The 20,723-nt window shown below is 50.0% G+C and overlaps 4 protein-coding genes across 4 annotated transcripts; 1 reads left to right on the top strand and 3 right to left on the bottom strand.

Annotated features, from left to right (window-relative positions):
* Positions 1-721: 721 nt before the first annotated feature.
* LOC128255576 (protein MTO1 homolog, mitochondrial) lies at positions 722-3,164 on the bottom strand. Its single transcript, XM_052985240.1, has one exon. The coding sequence runs from the start codon at positions 3,099-3,101 to the stop codon at positions 1,116-1,118; it is 1,986 nt and encodes a 661-aa protein (XP_052841200.1). The 5' UTR covers positions 3,102-3,164; the 3' UTR covers positions 722-1,115.
* A 383-nt stretch (positions 3,165-3,547) lies between these two features.
* On the bottom strand, positions 3,548-12,365 carry LOC128255300 (small subunit processome component 20 homolog). Its single transcript, XM_052984825.1, is given in 8 exon segments — positions 3,548-4,108; positions 4,175-4,774; positions 4,776-4,817; positions 4,884-6,745; positions 6,808-7,180; positions 7,183-9,677; positions 9,737-12,101; positions 12,166-12,365. Coding segments are annotated over 8 exon segments (8,217 nt in total). The 5' UTR covers positions 12,211-12,365; the 3' UTR covers positions 3,548-3,673.
* Positions 12,366-12,593: 228 nt separating this feature from the next.
* Positions 12,594-18,547, bottom strand: LOC128255392 (5-oxoprolinase). Its single transcript, XM_052984968.1, has 6 exons — positions 18,037-18,547; positions 17,655-17,967; positions 15,988-16,750; positions 14,757-15,772; positions 12,869-14,069; positions 12,594-12,812 (listed from the first exon to the last, which is right to left on the bottom strand). The coding sequence occupies exons 1-6, from the start codon at positions 18,479-18,481 to the stop codon at positions 12,660-12,662; spliced, it is 3,891 nt and encodes a 1,296-aa protein (XP_052840928.1). The 5' UTR covers positions 18,482-18,547; the 3' UTR covers positions 12,594-12,659.
* An 888-nt stretch (positions 18,548-19,435) lies between these two features.
* On the top strand, positions 19,436-20,658 carry LOC128255481 (sodium/potassium-transporting ATPase subunit alpha-A). The gene is made up of 2 exons (XM_052985115.1): positions 19,436-19,980; positions 20,041-20,658. Exons 1-2 carry the CDS (start codon positions 19,765-19,767, stop codon positions 20,611-20,613), a joined length of 789 nt encoding a protein of 262 aa, XP_052841075.1. The 5' UTR covers positions 19,436-19,764; the 3' UTR covers positions 20,614-20,658.
* Positions 20,659-20,723: the final 65 nt, after the last annotated feature.

The raw sequence follows: 20,723 nt of genomic DNA, 5'->3' as shown, positions 1-20,723 counted from the left end.
AGTACCCAAATACAAAAGCTACCGAAACACTAGCAATAGCCATAAGATGGAGCGCTTAAGTCTGTCCGGAAAAGGATCTAAAGTCCTGATCGGGTGCATTAGATGGGAAATTCAGACGGACAGAAGGGCGCTTCTCTCTCAGATCTTCACACGACCACAGCAAATAGTTGGGTATATATCAAACTCACTTGAGCCAACACAATCTCGCAGAAAAACAAATATGTACGAATGTTCAACCATGTGGCAAACGATATGCGAAACAAACATTTAAACAATATTGTGCAACTTTACATAAGGCATTTATGATTTTATGAAATAAACTCTACTTAAGGATAAGCTATAAACCTCTTTTTTTTGGATGTATTGGAAAAGGATGTTCATATTTTGGAATCGGTGGTTATGTATAAAAATCGTACTTCCAAATGTTTTTTAATCAGATTGCATATATACAACACACAGCGTTGGGAAAGGTACTAGTTTTTTGGATTTAGGTAGGGTAAAAGGTATTCGAGAAAATAAGTTCCTAGGAAAGGTAACAGGACCACAATTTGTCAAGTATCTAGGTGAATTAAAAGGTACAAAAAAACGGTTAAAAAAACAATTTTGAAATGTACATTTTTAAAATGTTATCATTTTGAGGTCTATTTGTTTTTTGCGAAGTTGCAGATGGATTGTGATATTGGGTATAAACATGCAAAACATGCATATGCGGTGGAATAAATTGTTCCTTAAGTTACATTTAAATTTTCTATTTTTTATCAGCATATTGGCGAAATTTATACAACATTTAATTTATTGGTATCAAGCTAATTTTAAAACAAAAATAAGTACAAATATTTCAGTAAATTAACTAACTTATCAGATTTTAAAGATCAATAAAAATCTTTACCGAGGTAATGTGTGAGGTATCAAGAAATGGTACCTAGGAACGTACCAAGGTACAAGTATCTAGGTTCAACTCAACACTGCATATACATATATTTTTTTGACAAATGAAAGTGGGAAAAGAAGTTCATATTTTATAAACGTAGATTATCAATTATTCAGTTTATAAAAGTCGCACCTTCATATGTTGTTTAATTAAATTCTATATTTACAAGATATACATTTCCTTACTACGCTTTTGCTACCTCCGACTTTTTGACATACTTCATTATCCGCACAATTGTTGAAGGAGTTACTCCTTGAATTCTACTGGCCGCTGCAATCGTCTGCGGCTGGATCAGCGTCAGCTTCTGTCGCTCCTCGTTGGACAAACTCAGGGATTTGGAGAAGTAGTCAATGTCGGCGGGAATCGAGAGGCGCTCCTCCCGCCGCACATCTTCCACATCCCGCTGCTGTTCGTCCACAAAGAACGAGTACAAGGCCTCGATTTTCAGCCTTTCAGCCAAATTCCGCTCACCGCTTAGCCAGCTCAGTTCGCTGGCATGGAGTTGGATAAGCTGATCCACAGTGATGTTGTCCGCCGGTATGCCCAGCATATCGAAGGCAGTTTTCTCCACCGAAGCTTTGGCCTTGGGCAGATCGAGCGCCTGGCGCCAGTAGTGGGTGTGCTTCCGCAATCCTCTCAAGGATTCAATGGCCGATTGTAACCGCTCTTCGGTTTGCTGAAAATGTTGGTACCGATGTGGCGACACCAGACCAAAATCGTAGCCCTTTTGGGTGAGCCTCATGTCCGCATTGTCCGGACGAAGTGACAGGCGGAACTCTGCTCGGCTAGTGAACATACGGTAGGGTTCGTTGGTGCCCAGAGATGTGAGGTCATCGATCAGCACACCTATGTAGCCCTCCGTTCGGCTAATGGTTAGTTGCCTTCCGTCGCCATGTCGAGTTTTTCCGGCCGCATTCGCACCAGCTATGATTCCCTGGGCGGCCGCCTCCTCGTAGCCCGTGGTTCCATTTATCTGACCAGCAAAGAAGAGTCCGGGCACTCGTTTCGTTTCCAGCGTGGGATACAGCTCGCGTGGATCTATGAAGTCGTACTCCACCCCGTAGCCGGGCTGAACCACCTCCGCCTTCTCCAGACCCTGGATGGCATGGACCAGCTCCACCTGCTGTTCGTGGGGCAGCGTGCACGAGATTCCCTGGGGATACACCAGAGGACTGTCCAGACCCTCCGGCTCCAGCCAGACCTGATGAACCTTGTCGCCGAATCGCAGGATTTTCGACTCAATCGAAGGACAGTAGCGTGGGCCGGTTATCTCCTCGGTGACATGGCGATTCACGTGGAGATTATTGCGCACAATGTCGCTGACCTTTGGTGTGGTGTAGGTAAGATGGCAGGGCAGCTGATCCCTGGCCGGTATCCACACTTCTCTGTTGAGGAAGGAGAATGGCATGGGAGGATCATCGCCGTCGTGCCTTTGAAGCTGTGTGAAATCCACACTGCTCTTTGCTATCCTCGGAGGAGTTCCCGTCTTCAGCCTGCCCATGCGGAAACCCAACCTATCGATGGCCTCGCCCAGTGCTTTGGCCGGAGCATCTCCGATCCGTCCGGCTGGCCGCACCTCCAGTCCGATGTTTATGTGTGCCCGCAGGAAAGTGCCCGTTGTGAGCACCACGGATCGACTGCGCACCACTTCGCCGTTGGCCAGCAGTACTCCAGCACAACGCCGCGACTGGGAAGCCTGCTCATCCTCGATCAGGAGGTTGTCCACGGCAGCCGCTCGGATCTCCAGATTGGGAGTGCTGTGCAGTTCCCGCTGCACAGCCTTCTTGTACAGTTGGCGATCGATCTGGGCCCTGGGTCCCCAAACTGCCGGTCCGCGACGCCTGTTGAGCACCTTGTAGTGGACGCCCGACACATCGCAGCAGCGGGCGCACACCCCGTCCAGGGCGTCCACTTCGCGCATCAGGTGGCCCTTGCCAATGCCGCCGAACGAGGGATTGCAGGACATCTCGCCGATGGTCTCCAGTTTGTGGGTGAGCAGCAGGGTGCGCGATCCCATGCGGGCGGCTGCCGCCGAGGCCTCTGTGCCGGCATGTCCGCCTCCGATCACCACCACATCGTAGATCTCGGGACTGGCACTGTGTTTACTCCTCGATGGCAGATGGATCCTTCTGGCCAGGCCGTGGATCACGGCGGTTCGCAACTGCTGCATTTTCGAAATGATAAACAATAACAACAACTGCAATTGCACAACACATGCGAGCTAAGTTATCGATATTTTCCATTTTTGTATCGATAGAAGGGAGCCAAAAGGCATTTATCGGTGAGCGCCAAATTTAAATTAAACTATTAACCGTCATTAATGCAATAGTTACATTATTGAATATAAAATCGGTGAAAACACAGGAACATTTTTTTGATGAAACAATTAGATAACTTTCTGTTTTATTTTTATAAAGAAATATTTAGAAATAGCGCAACAAAAATATCTTTTCATAAATATGAGCTGGGTCATCCAAAATAGAAAGGAAAAATTGTGTTCTAGTTTTTTCTCACTTTTAGGGAACACTTTGTGGCAGACAAATGTTTTTTTTTTTTTTGGTAAAAGAATAAAGCAACATTCTTTCAAGTTTAAAAACTAAATAAATAGTCATTGAATTAAAAGAATTATTGCATTAACGGCATGTATATTTTCCACAATTTGCTTAGGCTGACTACAATTTCCGGTATATATCCGTTTTTACTTAGAAAAAAACTTAGTTCAATAAACAACCGACTAACTAATTAGAATCCATCCATTTCTGCCTTCCGTTTCCGTTTCTTAAGCTTCTGCTTAGTGTCCGGCGCTTTGCCGCGGACGACAGCTGCCTTCAGGCGCTTCGCTGCCTTCTTGCGCTCCTGCACGCCAGCCTTTCGCTTGGCCGCCCGCTCGGGATCATGGATCTTCTCCTGGGCCACAACCTTGCGACGCTCGGCACGGCGGACCATGAGCTTGGTCTGCACCGAATTCCTTAGTTTGTCATAGATATCGGCTCCGATGCGCTTCCTCAGGCGACTGCCCACACGGAGAGCTTGCTGGCGCAAATCCGCATCCACATTCTGATCCTCCTCGGACATTTCGCGAACCAGGGCCTGGAGAAGCGATGGCGCCAATCGGGTTACGGACTCCACGCTGAGCAGCGTGGACAGAGCCTCGATAAGCGTGAACATGGCAGTTCGCTATGGTAAAACAAAAAATGTTTATATTAGTAATTACTCTTCGCCTTTTTACAGGGTCATACGTACTATGCTGGTGTCGTGGGGCGCCTTGGCCACTTCTTTGTTGATCAGGAAACGTATGTTCCGCAGCAGCCAGTTAAGGTTTATTTTGTTGACCGGCTCCCGTTCCTCACCCTCACCCTCATCGGCATCCTTCTCCTGCTTCAGGCTAAAGGGAACATCCCTCAGCATGTGTCCAATGTACAACAGAATCTTCGACAGTTCGTCCACCATTTCCTGGGCAGTTTCGCCCGGCGTGACCTGGGCACACAGATCCAACACCAGCGATTTTATATCCTCGGCAGGCTGGGCATAAATAAAGTACAGGCTCTGCTCGGCGCCTTCTTCCCTCTTGATTCCGGACAGCTGTTGGCCCACATAGGTGTAATCGTAGTGAGCCAGGATGTGGGTAAGCAGTTTGGCTGCATTGCAGCGAACCCAGTTGTGCTCGTGTCCCAGCAGACGCTGACAGCCGTAGGCCAGTTCATCAATGGTGTCGCATAGCTCCGGATTGCTGACTACGCACTCCCCGCAATGCTCGAAGATCTTGAGCAGACAGTACTGCAGTTGGATGACCTGATGGTCAACTTTGCGCTGCTGCTGCTCCAAACGCGATTCATTGTCGAGGACCACCGAGCAGGAGTTCTTCATCGGGCGTGGTTTCGAATTTCTATAATAATAAATAATAAAACGTGTCAGAATATTGAAATTACTTGCACATAAACACTGCGATTACCTTTCGCTTTTTCTTTTTATGCACATCGGTTTCATCCACCGCCGAAGACAGATTTCCCGGAGCCCGCACAAATCTGCCGCCCGCCTCCGCGTCACCCAATGTCAGAACGTTCACCAGCGTGGGCAGAACCAGGGGCAATCGCTCCGCAAAGCCAGCCTTCTCCGCCTGGACGAATCTCGAGAGCAGAGCAGCGGCCATTTCGCGGACTCCTGGCTTCTGGCTGGCCTGTGGCGAGGTGAAGAACAGCAGGGTGAGATCCAGCAGTGGCTTCCGCTCCAGTTTGGTGAGCCGTCCGATCAGAGCTTCCAGGGCAGCGGCCACACTGCGGCGACAGGCGGGGTCCTCGTCGTTGACCAGTCGAGTGCCCAGGGAAAGGTACAGGAACTCGGATTGCTTGGCCAGCATCAGCTGCGGGAACTTGTTGATGACGGAGTGCATGAACTGGATGGCCGACTGGCGACCAGCGGTCTGGCTGTAACACAGCTGGACAGACATGAACTTGACCAACTGGTCCACCTTCTGGCGCAGCGTGTACTCCATCATGTAGGTGAGCAGGATGCCACGGCACTCGTCTCGCACATAGTCCGAGGGCGAGACGATGGCGAGGTCTCCCAGACGCTTCATCAGGTCGTGCAGCGAGCGGCTGTCCACCTTGCGACCCACCAGCGCCTTGAGCAGGGTGAACACCATGGTTTGGCTGCTGCACTCGCCCTCCTGCAGCTCCTGCTCGATGTGCAGCAGCAGCTGCTCGATCTGCTCGTTGCTGAGCTGGTAGTCCTGGCACTTGCGCAGCAGGGCCACCACCGCCTTGAAGCTCGCCCTGACCAGCTGAGCGTTCTCCTCCTGCCGCGTGGCTCCGAAGGTCGAGAAGTTCTTGAGGATCTCGAACATGCGTCTAACCACCGGCTGCAGGGTCTCGGTGTTCAGTTCGGAGAGCTCGTACTCTCCCAACCAGATGGCTGTGTAGCACTTTAGGGCATAGGTGGTGGTCCTGGCGTGATTGCTGCTCAATGAATCCTTCAGGAGTGGCAGCAGGGGCTGCAGGAAGGGCTGGTAGTCCAGATCCGATAGCTTTTTGCGCTTCAAAACGAAATGAAGGAGCTCCAGTCCGAATTCCACCAGTATGTGCGCATTGGCCTGGGCATTCGACTTGACTTGCTTGTTGCCGGTGGCTACACTGCGTCTGCCCGGCGCTGGTTGAAGGATCAGGCAGTCGGGACGGGTCCTCTTCATCAGTGCCTGCTCTTTATCAGTGAGCTGGCGCTTTTGAGTGCCTGGCAGAAGGTCACTGATGCTCTCCGACATCGTGCCGTAGATGAAGATCAGGAGACTCTCCCTGGCGATGTGTGTGTTCTCTACCAGGCCACCCACGATTTTGGCAAAGCACTCCTGAATCTTCTGAGTCACCTTGCGGGAATGGGATCGGGCCAGGTGCTCCTTGAAGGGCAGCAGCAGGTCCAGCAAACAATTGTCCCGAATGTGACGAGCGGCTATCTGAAGCGTGAGGTAACTCTTCGCACTTGGCTTGGCCTCTGGCGTGTGGGCCACGATTTTGTCCACCTCCTTCTCGGCACTCACATCGCCGAATATGTCGTTGAGGGCCACTTCCAGCAGGTTCTGCATGCATTTCTCAATGTGGTCTGGCTGCAGGCTGCCCCTCAGGGCATCCAAGACGCCATGAAGTGTCACGGAGAGCACGTGCACCTGAAATCCCCTGGTGAGCAGGGATTGTAGCTGCTCCAGCAGCATGCCCAAGTAACTGCCACCCAACGTGATCATAATCTTCTTGAGAATGTCACGGGTCAGCATTCGAACGGATTTCAAAGGAGATCGCAGGAAAGTGCAGACCTTCATGAAGATTCCTAGAGATAATACATACAAAATAAGTAAATCTATACGTTTTAGTTAAGGATAGTTTACATACCAGGCAGACTGTTTTCCAGTAGCTCCAAAGGAAGCTTCTGCAGCAGCTTCACCATGGCCAGGGCAATGGGCACCCGCTGGATTTCCTCCTCCTCGCGCTCGTAGCTCAGTCGTCGACGGTTCACCTTGTGCTTGGTGTCGTAGTTGGTCTTTTCGGTGATGGAGCGGTTGAGGGTTGGCAGCAACACCGTCGTAATGGTCACCATGACCTTCTTGGCCGCATTGGGAGCTAGCAGTTGTGTGCGCTGTTGCTCCACCACCGGTGCACTCGCCTCCTCTTCCTCGAAATCAATAAAGTCCGACTGATCCTCCTCCTTTTTCAAGGGTTTCTCTTCGGCATCGCCATCGCCATCGGCATCGGCGTCGTCATCCTCTTCGCTTTGTTTTCCTCTGACCCTTCGGCGGGTTCCTTCGTTTCCGCGGCCAGCCTTTCCTTGAGCTTGGCCAGCGTGGCGAGATCCGTTTGCGCCTGGGTCAAGTCAAAGTGAAAGGCGTCCAGGATGCGAACCACCAGTCGGACGCACTGCTTCTGCTGGCCCTGGGCATGTCTCAGTTTCTGGAGGTAGTAGCGGAGAACGGCCTGGTACTGTGTCCAGGGCAGGAGTTCGGCCATCACCCCCACGGCCTCGATGGCGGCGTCCACCAGCGTGTGCTTGCCGGCGTGCTTTTCGCTCATCAGATAGCGAGTGGCCAGCGGCAGGAGGAACTGGGTGAGGGTGCGGGCACAGGGCGGCGCCTGTCTCCAGATGCCGCCGGAGATGTTCACCAGGCGCTGGAGGGCGCGACCGTGTCGCTGGGTCTGCAGGTGGAGCATGTTTTCGAAGAAGTCCACCTCCAGGTCGTGCTTATCCGCCAGTGGCGAAAGATCCCTCAGGATCTCGTGTGCAGCTGGACATTGGCGCGCAAGTTCGCCCAGCAAGCCGATGGCCTCGCTCCTCGCATGCTCGTGCTTCTCATCCCGCATACAGCGCTGTAACAGGGGCAGCACCGTCTCCTCCAGCCAGAAGTGCTTATCCTCCTTGACCTCCAGTTGCAGGGTGATCAACGGCAGCAGGGGCTTCAGCAGTTCCCCTATGTTGACTCTCATGCCCAGGTCCGAGTCGTGGCGCAGCATATGGAAACAGTTGTAGACCACCAGGACACCTAGCTGCATGTCTATCTTCTTGTCCTTCCGCTCGACCAACTGCTTGAGCTCCGAGAGACCCTCCAAACGTCTGTCGTAGTCCGGCTGCTCCAGCCACCTCTTGTCCCAGGCATTCAGGAGCAGCACAATCCTCACCCACTCCCGCAGGGAAGCGGCAGTGGAGGCCAGTGCCGAGTTCTGTTTCGCCTCCTTGTGCAGCCGTTTTGCCATGTCCGCCAGTAGTTCGCAGAGTAGTTTCCTAGCAGGCAGCACGTTAACCTGCTCGAAAAGCGGAGCCAGTGGACGGACATAATCCTGCGGTCTGGCGACACGTTTCAACAGGTTGGACAACGTGGTCACTAGCTGAACAACTGTCTCCGGGCCAGCTGAAGCCGCCTGCTTGGTGAATATGGGCAGGACTACCTCCAGCAGCAGCTCGCACGTAGCTGGCTCCTCCACATGCGTGGTTATAAGCGTTAGAATGTTGAGTTCCCGCTTGTCAAGCGTCTGCCGGCCGGCCTTCTTGTGGCGCCAACTGCTCTGCAGCTGCTGCAGGATGGCCGGAATGTGGGGATGCACAATGGCGAGGGCCTCGGCGCCGTACTCCTCGGTGGCAGCCGCCTCCAGGAGTTGCTCCACTACCTGCAAAAGGGATCGCTTCACATTGGTCTTGGCTCTGTCGTTTAGCAGCAGAGCCATCAAATGGTGCATGATGGGAAGTTCATCGGAAGAAGGACTCCTGTTCAACCATTTCTGGTAGCGCGGTTCTGCGCCCCACAAAAGCAGCAACTTCAGCATCGGTGTGGGCGTGTGAATGGAGTCCTGCGAAAGGCGGGCGATGCTTGGCCAGAGGTAGACCTCACAAATGGCGTTCATCTCGGGCTCCTGCCACAGCTCCTCCATGTCCACCAGTTGACCAAAGTAGTTGACAAGTGTCTGCAGACCCGAATGCTTCACATTCTTGTAGGCAGCCACTAGTTTTCCCTCTCCGTTCATGACTTCCTGGGCGACGCTGCCCACAAGCAGCAGCAATTTCAGTACGTAGCATTGGAAGTCTGCCGACAGCTTGCCGGCGAACTCCTTTCGAATGAGCTCCAATAGATTCACGATCCTCTGCAACTGCTTGGCTGCAATCACAGCTGATGGATCGTACGAGTCTCGAACGTACTTGGCCACCTCGTCAACCGGTTTGTCAGTGTAGACAGTAAACTTGCCAAAGGCCATTCTCAGAAAATCCATAATCTCAGACTCCTCCAGTTGGCCCAGGAATCGCAGGATCAGGGTCTTTCGCAGCTGTGCACTCAGTTGTTTCTGGACACCCTTGGTCAGCATTTTGCCGTACAGTACACGCAGCATGAAGGGCATCAGTTCCGACCTCTGCTGTGCCGGCATGCTGGCCAGTTCGAAGCCACTGAGCGTTGTCTTGAACTTCTCCTCATCGATCAGACCCGACAGTTGGGCTCTTTGCTGAACCAGTGCCGCTGGCTGCTTGTAGGCCGCCAGGCAGTCCAGCGCCAACTGTTGCAACTGGGCATTCGGGCCGGCCAGCAGCTCCAGATAGAAGTCGTGCATCTCGGCCTGCCGATGCAGAGCCTTGGGATTGGGCTGCGAGACAAAACAGGCCAGTTTCAGCTGCAGCGTTTGCAGTATGAACTTGGTGTGGGCATTGTGCGTTCTCCTCTTCTGGCGGCCTCGTTGCTCCGGCTTTGTTTCATTCTCATCATCGTCATCTGCCTCCAGATCAGCAGCTAAGGGAAGTCAAAGCGGTATAAGACTTAATGTTGGCAATAAATTGTGTTTAGCTCACCTGTAGCCTCGTTTACATTCCAAGTATGCTCCGATTTCTCCAACTGTGCACGGTACTCCTGCTCCAAAAACTGCAAAAACATCCGCACCAAGTCAGCATTCTTCACCTCGGCGAGTGTTCCCAACTTGGGAAGGCTTTGCCACAGGAGCTGGCGGTAGTTGAGGGCCTGTTGCAGCGTCAACTGGGGTTCTGCGGCCAGAGGAAGAAGCATTGTCAGCGCCGCCGACTGATAGTTCCTTTGAAATGGCTCTTGCAACGTGGTCACCTCCCTTCTGTAGTCTATGCAGGCGACAGTGTCCAGCAACTTGGCCCTAAACGGACTCCAGAACTCGTCTGCTGTCATCGTTTTGGCGTAGGCAGCCAGGAGCTGCTGGACCGGGGCCCACACAAACTTGAAATTGTTGTAGAGCAGGCCGAGCAGGAGGCTCACGGAGTGTTCCTTGAAGTGTGGCAACTGGGAGAACTGCTTGAACTGAGCAGCAGCGGGTTCCAGCTGCTGCAACTGGAGGAGCAAGTCGCGGTAGTTGTGGACAGTGGGTTCGATGCAGGCGGCGGCATAAAAGTAGGAGTACGGATTGGTTTTGTTCGAGGAGTTTAGCACATCTAAGCAGTGGGCAGCTATGCGTCTGTACTGCGACAGAGGTTGGCTTAGAAGACTCGAAATGGCCGAAAGTAATTCCTCCGAGGCGGAGAGCTCGTTCTTAGGGGTTTCCAGAAGAAGCAGCTGCAAGCAGGCCAAAGCTCGAAGGTCTTTTCCCAGTTCTGGGATCAAGTACCCGCTAACGCTAGATCGCAGTTTCTGGGGCAGGTTAAATTTGAGCAAGGCATGTGTTTGTAGTAGCAAAAGGAGCTGGGTGAAATCCTTATCGCCATCCTTCAGCAGTTTCTGGATGACTGATTGCAATCTTTGCTCCAAAGGCTGCTTGCTAAATCCCCTCAAATGGGGCGCCAAGATGAGCAGATGTAGATGATCCTCCCTGTTCAAGTCCAAATTGAGTAGCTCTTGCTCCACCATCTTAATGGCCTCCTTCTGCTTGAGCTGCACGGGATAGGCCACCCATTGGGCCAACGAACTGCCATCCACTTGCAGGGGCCGTTTGTGCTGAACAATGCGAGCCAGTAGCTCCAGCGCTCTGGTGTGTCTCTGCTCTTCGTAGTGTCCAATTGCATTGGGCAGTACCAGAATCTCAAATTGCGGATAGTCCAGTAGCTGCAGAATGGAGTCTTCGTACACCGACACATGTTTGCGACTTGTGCTCAGAAGCTTTTGCAGCAGGCGACTGGCATCCAGTTGGCTAAGCTGAGCGTGCTGGGCCTTCAGCAGACTGGTGACCAAGGTGGTCAACGGCTGCAAGGGATCCACTTCGCGCTCCAGCAGTTTCAGCAGAGTGGAGACCACAAGCGGAAGCTCGGCGACATAGCGTCCGTCCTTATGGGTGACCAGGGGCAGCATTAGATTGATCAGCCGCAGTACATCCGCACTCTCACTGCTGGCAGCCGAGCAGAGCTTTTGCCATAGGACGTGGCTTTGGTCTGAGCGCAGGAAGTTGAGCAAAAGTCCCAAGGAATACTCCACAATGTCGCCCAAAAGCTCTGTCTGCGCCACTGTGTGTGCCGATGCCTTGTTGGCCAGCACTTCCAGAACATGGGCGAAAATCTCGGCCGCCGAGTTGTGCAGCTGTCCGTTGACGCCGCGCAGGATTTCGTAGATGAGCCGACCACAGCCATGGACACTCTCCACCTGCTCTCGCAGCACGGTCTGCAGCACGAAGGTCAGGAAGCGCGGGAAGTCCCGGACATCGCGCGCTATGTATGCGAAGCATTCCACGGCAAAGTTGGTAACATGTTCGGCATAATGCTGCTCATCGAGGAGCGGCAGAATAGCGTTGAAGACCACGCCAATGTTGCGTTTTAGATACGGCTTGAGGGTCTTGAACAGGTGAGCCAGGCAGATCAGTGTCCATTCCAGCTGCTCCGCATCCTGGGTGTTGAGCAGGCAGATAAGCCGGTCCAGGACGCGCTGGAAGTAGGGGTAGAACTCCTCGCGCAGATCTCTGGCCAGGACGTAGAGCAGCTCGAGCAGCGGCTGCTGGGACAGATTGGTGGCGGTGGCCAGGCGCTCCAGCAGCAGGTCCACCACAAAGTCCTTCTGGTGCAGCAGCTGCGGCAGGGTGACTATCTTGCGGCATCTCTTGCTGAAGTGGTTGTACTCCTCGGTGAGATTGAGCACGTTCCATTTCTGGATGGTCTGCTGAAAGTAGGTGGCGTTCTCCTCCTCGTCGAGCTCCTCGTTCCGGTGGCCGATGTGGTAGAGGGCCAAGTGCCGCAGGTCAATCTCATTCACCCGATCCCCGAAAGATTTGAACTGTGCCAGAAAAAAATGTGTTAGTCGGGGCACCCAAAAACGTGAGACTTCTGTGGACACTCACCCGAAATGTGTTGGTGTCTTTCGTCTTTTCCGCTAACGCTGCCATTTTGTCACAGTTTGCACTCAATAACCATTCACTTCATTTGCGCTCAGCTGAATTAATATGAGGAGAAAACACTTTTGTTTACGGACACTATTCTTTCAAATGCAACACGTGCAAAACATATTTACGCACAACTATCGATAGACTGTCGGCGATTGCAGTTACTGAAAACATATGCTCGAGTGTAAATATCGATATTATCGGCTATCGGTTTTACTTTGGCGCACTTTTTAAATGGCCTACGATAAATCAAAATATTACTATTGGTTTGATTTTAAATCGGGATTTGTTTTAAAATATATTTAATACTGAATTACTTCTTTGGTTTTAGTTATATTTGTATTAAAAAAAAGGTAATTTATTTTTGTATTTTGCATTACACCTGGTTTTAACAGAAAACATTGAGAGACTTTATTTAATATGGCACGTATAAAAATAGATAAAAGACATTATTACGCAGATTCCTGGGATTGGAGGTAGTTAAAAACAGTCCCTCGCTCCACATATCGCTTGCTGTTTTCCTGATTCACCCCTTCTCCAGTTTTGGAAAAATCTTCAATTGGTCCAAATCCGCCACCGCCGGGAGTTTTCATGGCAAAGGTATCCTGAAACAGATCGATTAATACCCGAAATCGTAGTTTGAACTTATATCACAACATACCCCAGCCTCCACATCGATGCAAGTCTTTCCCGCCAAGGCTATCACTCGACCATCCTTTTTGACCACCAAGTTACGCCCACTTTTACCCGATTCTCCGCCAGCAAGGCCATAGGGTTGCAGGGTTCTTCGCTCCGTTAGGACGGACAGGGTCACTGGTTTACGGAAAAGCAGATCCCGCTCTACGCCCTCGCCCCCGTGGAACTGGCCTCGTCCGCCGGAGCCATCGGTGCGCAGACAGAACCGCTTCAGGATCATGGGATAGCGCAGCTCCAGGATTTCCGGATCAGTGATGCGGGTGTTGGTCATGTGCGTGTGCACGCCGCCGGCTCCATGCCAGCCGGGTCCGGCGCCTGCTCCTCCGGCCACGGTCTCGTAGTAGCCCCAGGTCTCGTCCCCGATGGTTATGTTGTTCATGCATCCCTGCGAGGCTGCACAGACTCCGAAAGCCTTGAGCACGGTGTCCACGATGCGCTGCGAGGTCTGCACATTGCCACCGACCACGGCGGCTCCCTCCGAGGGATCCAGTATAGAGTTCTTCGGAATGATCACCTGGATGGGCGCCAGGCAGCCCTGGTTGAGGGGGACATCGTGGCCCACCATGCAGCGCAGGCAGTAGATCAGGGCCGACAAGGTGATTGCCCGCGGGGCATTGCAGTTGCCCCACACCTCCACCCCCGATCCGGTGAAGTCGCACAGAGCCGATCCCTGCTCCGCATCGATGGTCACCTTGAGGGCTATGGGCGAGCCGTCGTCCATGAACTCCTTCGCCTCCAGCACCGTGGATCCCGTCCGGTCCAGAGTGTCCCGGCCAATCTGCCGCAGCATGTCACGAACCGCCAGTTCAGCGTTCTTCTGGATGTGCGACATGTAGGCCTGCACCACATCCAAGCCATAGCTGTCGATCAGCTCCGCCACCAGCTGGATTCCCTTGTGGTTGGCCGCAATCTGGGCCTTCAGATCCGACAGATTGTCGCTCAGGTTGCGAGTACCCACCGCCCCCTTTGCGGCCGTGGGCGTGGTCAGCTGCTCGATGATCTGCTGCTCCTGGAACAGGCCATTCTCCACGATCAGGAAGGACTTGAATGCGGCTCCCTCCTGGGCCAACGAGGTGGAGTGCGGCGGCATTGAGCCCGGAGTAATGCCTCCGATATCCGCATGGTGACCTCGCGAGGCCACAAAGAAGACCGGTCGCGGGTGATTCCTGGAAAGATTAACATATATTAAAAAACTGCAGAGTGATTTTCAAAAAGATTATGTTATATCTCAGTACTCAAAGATATTCATATTAAAAGTTAATTGGGGGTAGTCCAAAAGTTATCTTTCAATCACAATTGAGTCAAACCGCCATGTATATAAATATTGCAGCCGAATTTGGGTTGCAGAGAATACTGCAGCACACCAGAATTATTTGAAATATTGATATAGATTAAATTTTGAACAGATACATGTATGTCCAATAAAGCGGTTTTTTTTATAAGGAACTTTACCCTTTAAATTTGCAAGCAATTCTGAATTAAATCTCAAAGTTTCCATGAAAATTACTCATACGGCACGTACGCCAGTATGAGTTTGGGGCAAGCAAATCTTTTCCCATTTCTATGCTTGTCAATTTTTTTGATGTCATTCACAAAAGGAGAAGTAGAGGTTTTAGATACAGATTTCCATATTCTTATAAAAAAAAACTTAACTCGGCTTAAGATTAATTCAGAACTAATTATTATTTATTATGAGTACCATTTTTTCATATATACTATTACCAAATATCTGGTCTGATTTTTGAACTGGGAAAGAGTTTAAAGTACAAAAGTTCAAATAAAATATATTTTTTATGTTAAAACCTATTCTTTTAATTTAAAGTATATTTCAACTTAAATGCTAAATCACTCACTCATAAAACACCGGCGTAATGACCGTCAAATCGGGGAGGTGGGATCCTCCTGCTGAGGGATGGTTGGCCAGGATGACATCGCCGTTCTTCAGGGTCTCCCCGCGCACCCTCAGCTGATATTGGACCGTCTCCTGCATGGCGCCCAGATGGACTGGAATGTGGGGAGCATTGCTCACCAATCCACCGTCCGGCCCGAAAAGGGCACACGAAAAGTCCAGGCGCTCCTTGATGTTGGTTGAAATAGAAGTGCGCTGGAGCACCCTGCCCATCTGCTCGGCGATGCTCATGAAGCGGTGGCTGAAGATGCTCAGATGCACTGGGTCCAAGTCCGCGTTGATGCCATGCTTGCCACCCGTCTTCACGTCCATGATGAGGTCTCCGAACTGGGTAACTTTGACCGCACACTCCGGCTCCACCACAATGGTCGAAAGCTGATCTATGAGCACCGCGGGTCCGGCGATCTTGTGTCCGGCTAAGAGGTTCTTGGTCAGGTGAATCGGAGCATCGAAGCCACCCTGATCAAAGTGAAGGCGACAACGTGAACCCAACTCCGCTGGGGGCGTCACTTCGGAGGCATTTTGAATTTCCGACTCCGGCGGTGTCTCGTTCTTGCCCAATCCTCGAATGCGAATATCATCCACAATGATGCGTCTGTTTTGCAATACGAATCCGAATTCAGTGCGATACCGTTCCAGGAAAGTGGCATTGAAGTCCCCGTAGGCCACCAGCAAGGGATTTGATGCCGAGGATTGCTTTCCAGATGCCGGAGCAACCATTAAAGCGCCATCGGTGCCTTCGTATCGCAAATGGAGGAAGGGCTCAAGCTCAATTCTTTTGAATCCCTGCTCAGCTAACTTATCATGACATTGCTTCGACAAGGCATCTAAACGCTCCTTCAGCTGTTTCGCATTTGCATCGCTGAACTCCAGGCCATTCGGCTCCTGGACCTCCTGGACCACGTCGGCCAGAGCCATTCCATAGGCCGATAGTATTCCGGCGTATTTGTGGACCACAACCTGATAAAAAAGATATAAAAGTTAAAAATTAACCTTAAAAATTGTTAAAAATATCGTACATTTTTTGTCTGATTTAAAATTATAATAGTTTTAAAAATGTAGACATGACTAAAATCAATAAGAGGAGTAACGTTTATTATTTTGTGTTAAAACTAACTAATAAAGTGTTAAAATATATTTTTTGATTTAAATAATTTTCTCATAGTTTTACCCACCTTGGCGATTCCCAGATTGCGGGCGATGGCGCAGGCGTGCTGACCACCTGCTCCTCCAAAGCAGGAGAGCACATGGTTGGCCGTGTCCAGTCCTCGGGATTGGGTCAACGCTCGAATGGGACGGCACATGGTTTCGTTGGCCACCCGAATGAAACCGAGAGCCACTTCCTCAACGCTCAGGACACGATTATCGCCAGAAGCCCTCAAGTACTCATTGATTTCCGTCTGCAAATCGACGAACTTACTTCTGGCGATCTCATGATCCAGTGGTTCGTTCTCCTTGGGACCGAAGATCTTGGGGAAATACTGCGGCAGAATGCGACCCAGAATGAGATTGGCATCCGTGACGGTCAGAGGACCTCCCTTCTTGTAGCAAGCAGGTCCGGGATGGGATCCGGCCGATTCCGGACCCACCACAAATATGCCAGACCGGAAGAACAATCGCGATCCGCCGCCTGCAGCCACGGTATTGATGTCCAACTGAGGAGCCTGGATTGTTACCCCTGCCGTGGTGCTTTCGATCACGTGCTCATAGGTTCCCGCATAGCGGGACACGTCCGTTGAGGTTCCGCCCATGTCGAAGCCGATAAGTGGTAGCTCCGTTTCCCGGGCTCCTGTCAGAGCATATCCTACAACGCCTCCCGCTGGACCGCTGAGAATGGCTCGAGCCCCACGGAAGTTCTCCATGTTGGTCAGGCCTCCGTCCGATTGCATGAACAGCACATCCACGCCCTCCAACTGCTTGTCGAAGCCAGATTTGAAGCTATAGGATAAGAGAACACCATTAGATTGGAGTTTAAATTAATAATGAAGAAAGATGTCTTCTTTATTTTGAACACCACCCCCAGCAGTTGGTCGAAGCCTGAATTGAAACTATAGAAAACACCATTAGAACAAAACATTTATATTGAAAAAAAAAATGATTTTGATCCGATATTTTAACCACCAGTGTATAATGACTACGCAATTCTCACTGTTTTGTTTTTATACCCTCCTGATCTTTAGAAACTTGGGTATATCGTGATAAGATAAGATATGCTTAATATATAAAGACAGTAGAAGAAATATCAGTTGAATTCTAAAATTAATGTTTCTACGGTAAAAACTGTATACATTAAAATAAATACATATAAAATACTTTAAATAAATTATCTACTCATATTAGATTCTTAGTTTATATTTAAAGGTTAAGTATTAATTACTCACAATTGACGAATCAAATTAACGATCGTTAGGATTGCCCAAGTTGCAATTCCATTTAATAACTTGCTAAATGTTATAGAGTATTAACACTTAATACAAATATTGCAATCTTAAGTTTAAAAATTCCCAATACTCAAAAGTTCAATATCAAATATTTACTATTGAGGAACTATTATACTAATTTCCAGGATTTTTTTTTAGTTATTTACCCCATTACGAGGTATTCTAGAGTCGGGACCCTTAACGAAGCCGTGCCGCTTGTTTTTCTCTATTTGTTTACTTTACGTAACCCTATGAGGGATCTCAGCTTTTGGTGTTTGCCCGGCTGGGTTTTGTTCTGCTTTTAGTCTGACTACGGGCTTATCTTTATAGCCACTCTCCCCGGTGCAGCTAAAAACATGTTTGGGCCCGAAAAGAGCTGGGTCATTCCGCAAATTTACAAGCCGGAGATTAGATGTACTCACCTGGCCAGGTAGCGATCCACATGGGGCGTCAGGTAGGCCTCCGCACAGGCCGTATAGCCTCGGGCCACCACCCGGCACATGGGCATGGCCTGGTGGGACAGCGTCACATGGCTGAAGCCCAGCTCCCGGGCGATGGCTCCCACCCGGAGCTCGTGCTCCGGACAGGCGTAGCTGTGGGCCAGCACCACGGACACGGAGGAGACGCCCTGATCCCGGGCGACTGAGAGGGATTCTCGGATAGCCATCTCATCAACTGGTCGCACCTCCAGATACTTGGTGCCGGCCACACCCTCTAGCACCTTCCAGCTGTGATCTGTATTTATAATATAAGTATGTATTTAGCACTCGAGATTGGCATAATTTATGGAGCATCTTCACTTACTCAGCTCACAGCGATCCGCCTGCTCGGGAACTATGCGGCAGTCCACCTCGACCACTGATTTATATAGATTCGCTGGCTTTCGGATGTGGAGGTCGAAGATCTTCGGTCTCGCCTGGTTGCCAATGTACAAGAGGTCCCGGAAGCCACTGTTGACCACTAAAACCACGGGATCTCCTTTGCGCTCCAGCAAAGCATTGGTAGCTACCGTGGTGCCCATGCGAACCCAACCAATTTTCGAGGTGTCCACCAAGCCACTGGCTGCCAGATCCTCTCCGGTCTCCTCTTTGAGGATCCGCCGGATGCCCTCGCGAGGTGCATCGCTGTAGCGCTCCGGATCCTCGGAGAGCAGCTTCATGGTGCGTACTTTTCCGCCGGGACAGATGCACAGTACGTCCGTGAAGGTGCCGCCGCGATCGATGGCGAAGCAGTATTTGTTGCCGGACATAATGTTTTTTTTTGTTTTGTGTTTCGCAGGGAGTGGAAAATTAAGACTGAGCGGACGGCAAGTGCCACATGCCGTATATATACAGGTGGTCGATATACAGTATATGTTCCGATCTCTCCTCTCTTGAAAGCTCTGAAAAAGCTTTTTTCGCTCGTGATCAGCTGGTTAAGAATGAGAGGGAGCAAAGCTTTTACTGTTTAGTAGAGAACCCCATGCACTAAGAATATTAAAAGTTTAAGATACATCTGCACTAGGGTGGGTCGATTTGGGATAACGCAAATTGTTAAAAATTCTAAACAAGAATTATGTAAATTAATATATATTGAATTAACCCAGTTCAATGGTTATCATGAAATGTTTCCAAAAATGATAACCGTTATCTCTTTATTTAAGTCAATAGAAATCAACCCACCCTTAGCTGTTAGATATCTAATTAAGCCTCATAAAAAATCAGAGGTCTTTAAGATTATCTTTATTATTATCATGTTCAATAACTTCATTTCTAAACCTTTTTTCCAAAAGGTATGGAAAGCATCGTACGAGCCAATTGTTTTTTTTTTTAATATTTGTTTTATAGCTTATTTTTAAAATCATTTTTCCCCTTGACATCTTTTTAAAAAAATGTATCCATTAGTCATTTGAATGCAAATCAAAAAGTCATAGCTGCCTAACTAAAAATACAATACGATTGTCTGAATTGAAAACCTTTTTTATTCTGCCACAAACAAACACATTGACCGCCAACAATGCCACACATCATCCGATTCGCCAGGGTAGTTAGTTCCAATTCGAACTTATTGAGCGAAAACGCAGAAATTTCTCGTTTCCCTTGATGGGCGCCGTATCCCATAAATATATGCAAATGCATGTTTTATCTGTTTTTTACTTCGCAGCAATGAAATTTGATGACTTATTAAACGAGGCCATAAAGAGCGCATTCCGTCCGCTTGTAAATACGGCGTGGAACATGTCAGCAAGCCAGTGTCAATATCACGGCATCGGCCTTTGGGCGCAATTGTTTGCGAGGAGGCGGCGTATCAATTCGAGTCGATTTGCGATTTCGATTGCCACTCCCATTGGAGCAGTTGAGTTCCTCGCCACCGTTATGACCCCCCAATATCCGTGACCCCCGACCCCTGACCCCTGACCCGGGGCCAACTGGGTGACATCGGGAGTCGCAGGCTGGTTTATGTGACAACATTGATGGCAGTTTTACGAGCCATTTTCCCAACTCTACATGCCGAAAACAAGGCTCCACAAATTGCTTGGAGTTTTCCATAGACATGGTACTCTGGCTGAAACAGATCTCGAAATGGAAAGGGAGGTGTAGGTGTAGGTGTAGGTGTAGGTTTAGGTGTTGGCGTTGCAAGGCCAGGAAGCGGGGCGAGGAGGAAGTGCGTCAAACGGAGAATGAATTGTGGCTGGAGTTCTACGGCCCATATCTGCACATCTGGCCATTTCAAGAGCTCTGTTCCAGATTGGAGACGAATGTCCGTCAGGTGAGATGGTAACAATCACGCTACCAATCAGGAGATATCTAACCTAGGATCCATTTACAGGGCCTAACGGCAAAGGCGGCGGCCGAGAAGCTAGCCCGAAACGGCAAGAATGTCCTGCCGCTTCCCCTTAAACAGGATGTGCAGTTTTGGAAATTTATAAAGGACTGCTTCAGCATCTTGGGCATCTTCATTCTGCTGTGTTCCTTCGCCTGCTTTGCCATATACTTCACATTCGAAACTGACTCAAAAGTCAAAGGAAAAACCGATCCAGAGTTTTTAGTAGCTGGAATCATCCTGCTCTTCTGTTTCTTTCTCTCAGGACTCGTGCTCTATCTGCAAGACGACGACAACGAGGATATGGTCATGGCATTCGATGAGTTAATGCCCATGTACTGCACTGTGTTAAGGGACGGGAAAAAGATGGTCATCCTCACCCAGGACGTGGTCATTGGCGATATTGTCCCCATCAGATACGGCCAACGGATTCCTGCCGATCTCCGATTCTTCAGCTCCTCGGGTCTGGAGGTTAACAACGTGGCTCTGACAGGATACTCCAAGCCCGTGAACATCATTCCGTTAGCGAACGAGGGACGGCAGCGATTCTCCAGAGTGGAATACATAGGGGACTTTTAAACTATTACTCTGCCACACTTTACTAAACATTCTTTTAACATTTTAGTTATGTTTAGGTGGGGTTTTACTTATTAAATTGCTATGAGAATGCCTTATATTAAACAAGGCAT

Source organism: Drosophila gunungcola (assembly GCF_025200985.1).
Source record: "Drosophila gunungcola strain Sukarami chromosome 2R unlocalized genomic scaffold, Dgunungcola_SK_2 000011F, whole genome shotgun sequence".
Lineage (NCBI taxonomy): Eukaryota > Metazoa > Arthropoda > Insecta > Diptera > Drosophilidae > Drosophila > Drosophila gunungcola.
The sequence above is the reverse complement of the archived record's forward strand: the minus strand, read 5'-3'. Positions and strand labels throughout refer to the sequence as shown.

Bases quoted from the DNA above. Each gene is read 5' to 3' on its own strand.
- LOC128255481 (XM_052985115.1), top strand. From the start codon at position 19,765: ATGGTACTCTGGCTGAAACAGATCTCGAAATGGAAAGGGAGGTGTAGG. The intron at 19,981-20,040 runs GTGAGATGGTAA...ATCCATTTACAG, and splicing joins TGGAGACGAATGTCCGTCAG to GGCCTAACGGCAAAGGCGGC.
- LOC128255392 (XM_052984968.1), bottom strand. From the start codon at position 18,481: ATGTCCGGCAACAAATACTGCTTCGCCATCGATCGCGGCGGCACCTTC. The intron at 14,070-14,756 runs GTGAGTGATTTA...TAATCTTTCCAG, and splicing joins ATTACGCCGGTGTTTTATGA to GAATCACCCGCGACCGGTCT. The intron at 12,813-12,868 runs GTATGTTGTGAT...GATCTGTTTCAG, and splicing joins GCATCGATGTGGAGGCTGGG to GATACCTTTGCCATGAAAAC.
- LOC128255576 (XM_052985240.1), bottom strand. From the start codon at position 3,101: ATGCAGCAGTTGCGAACCGCCGTGATCCACGGCCTGGCCAGAAGGATC.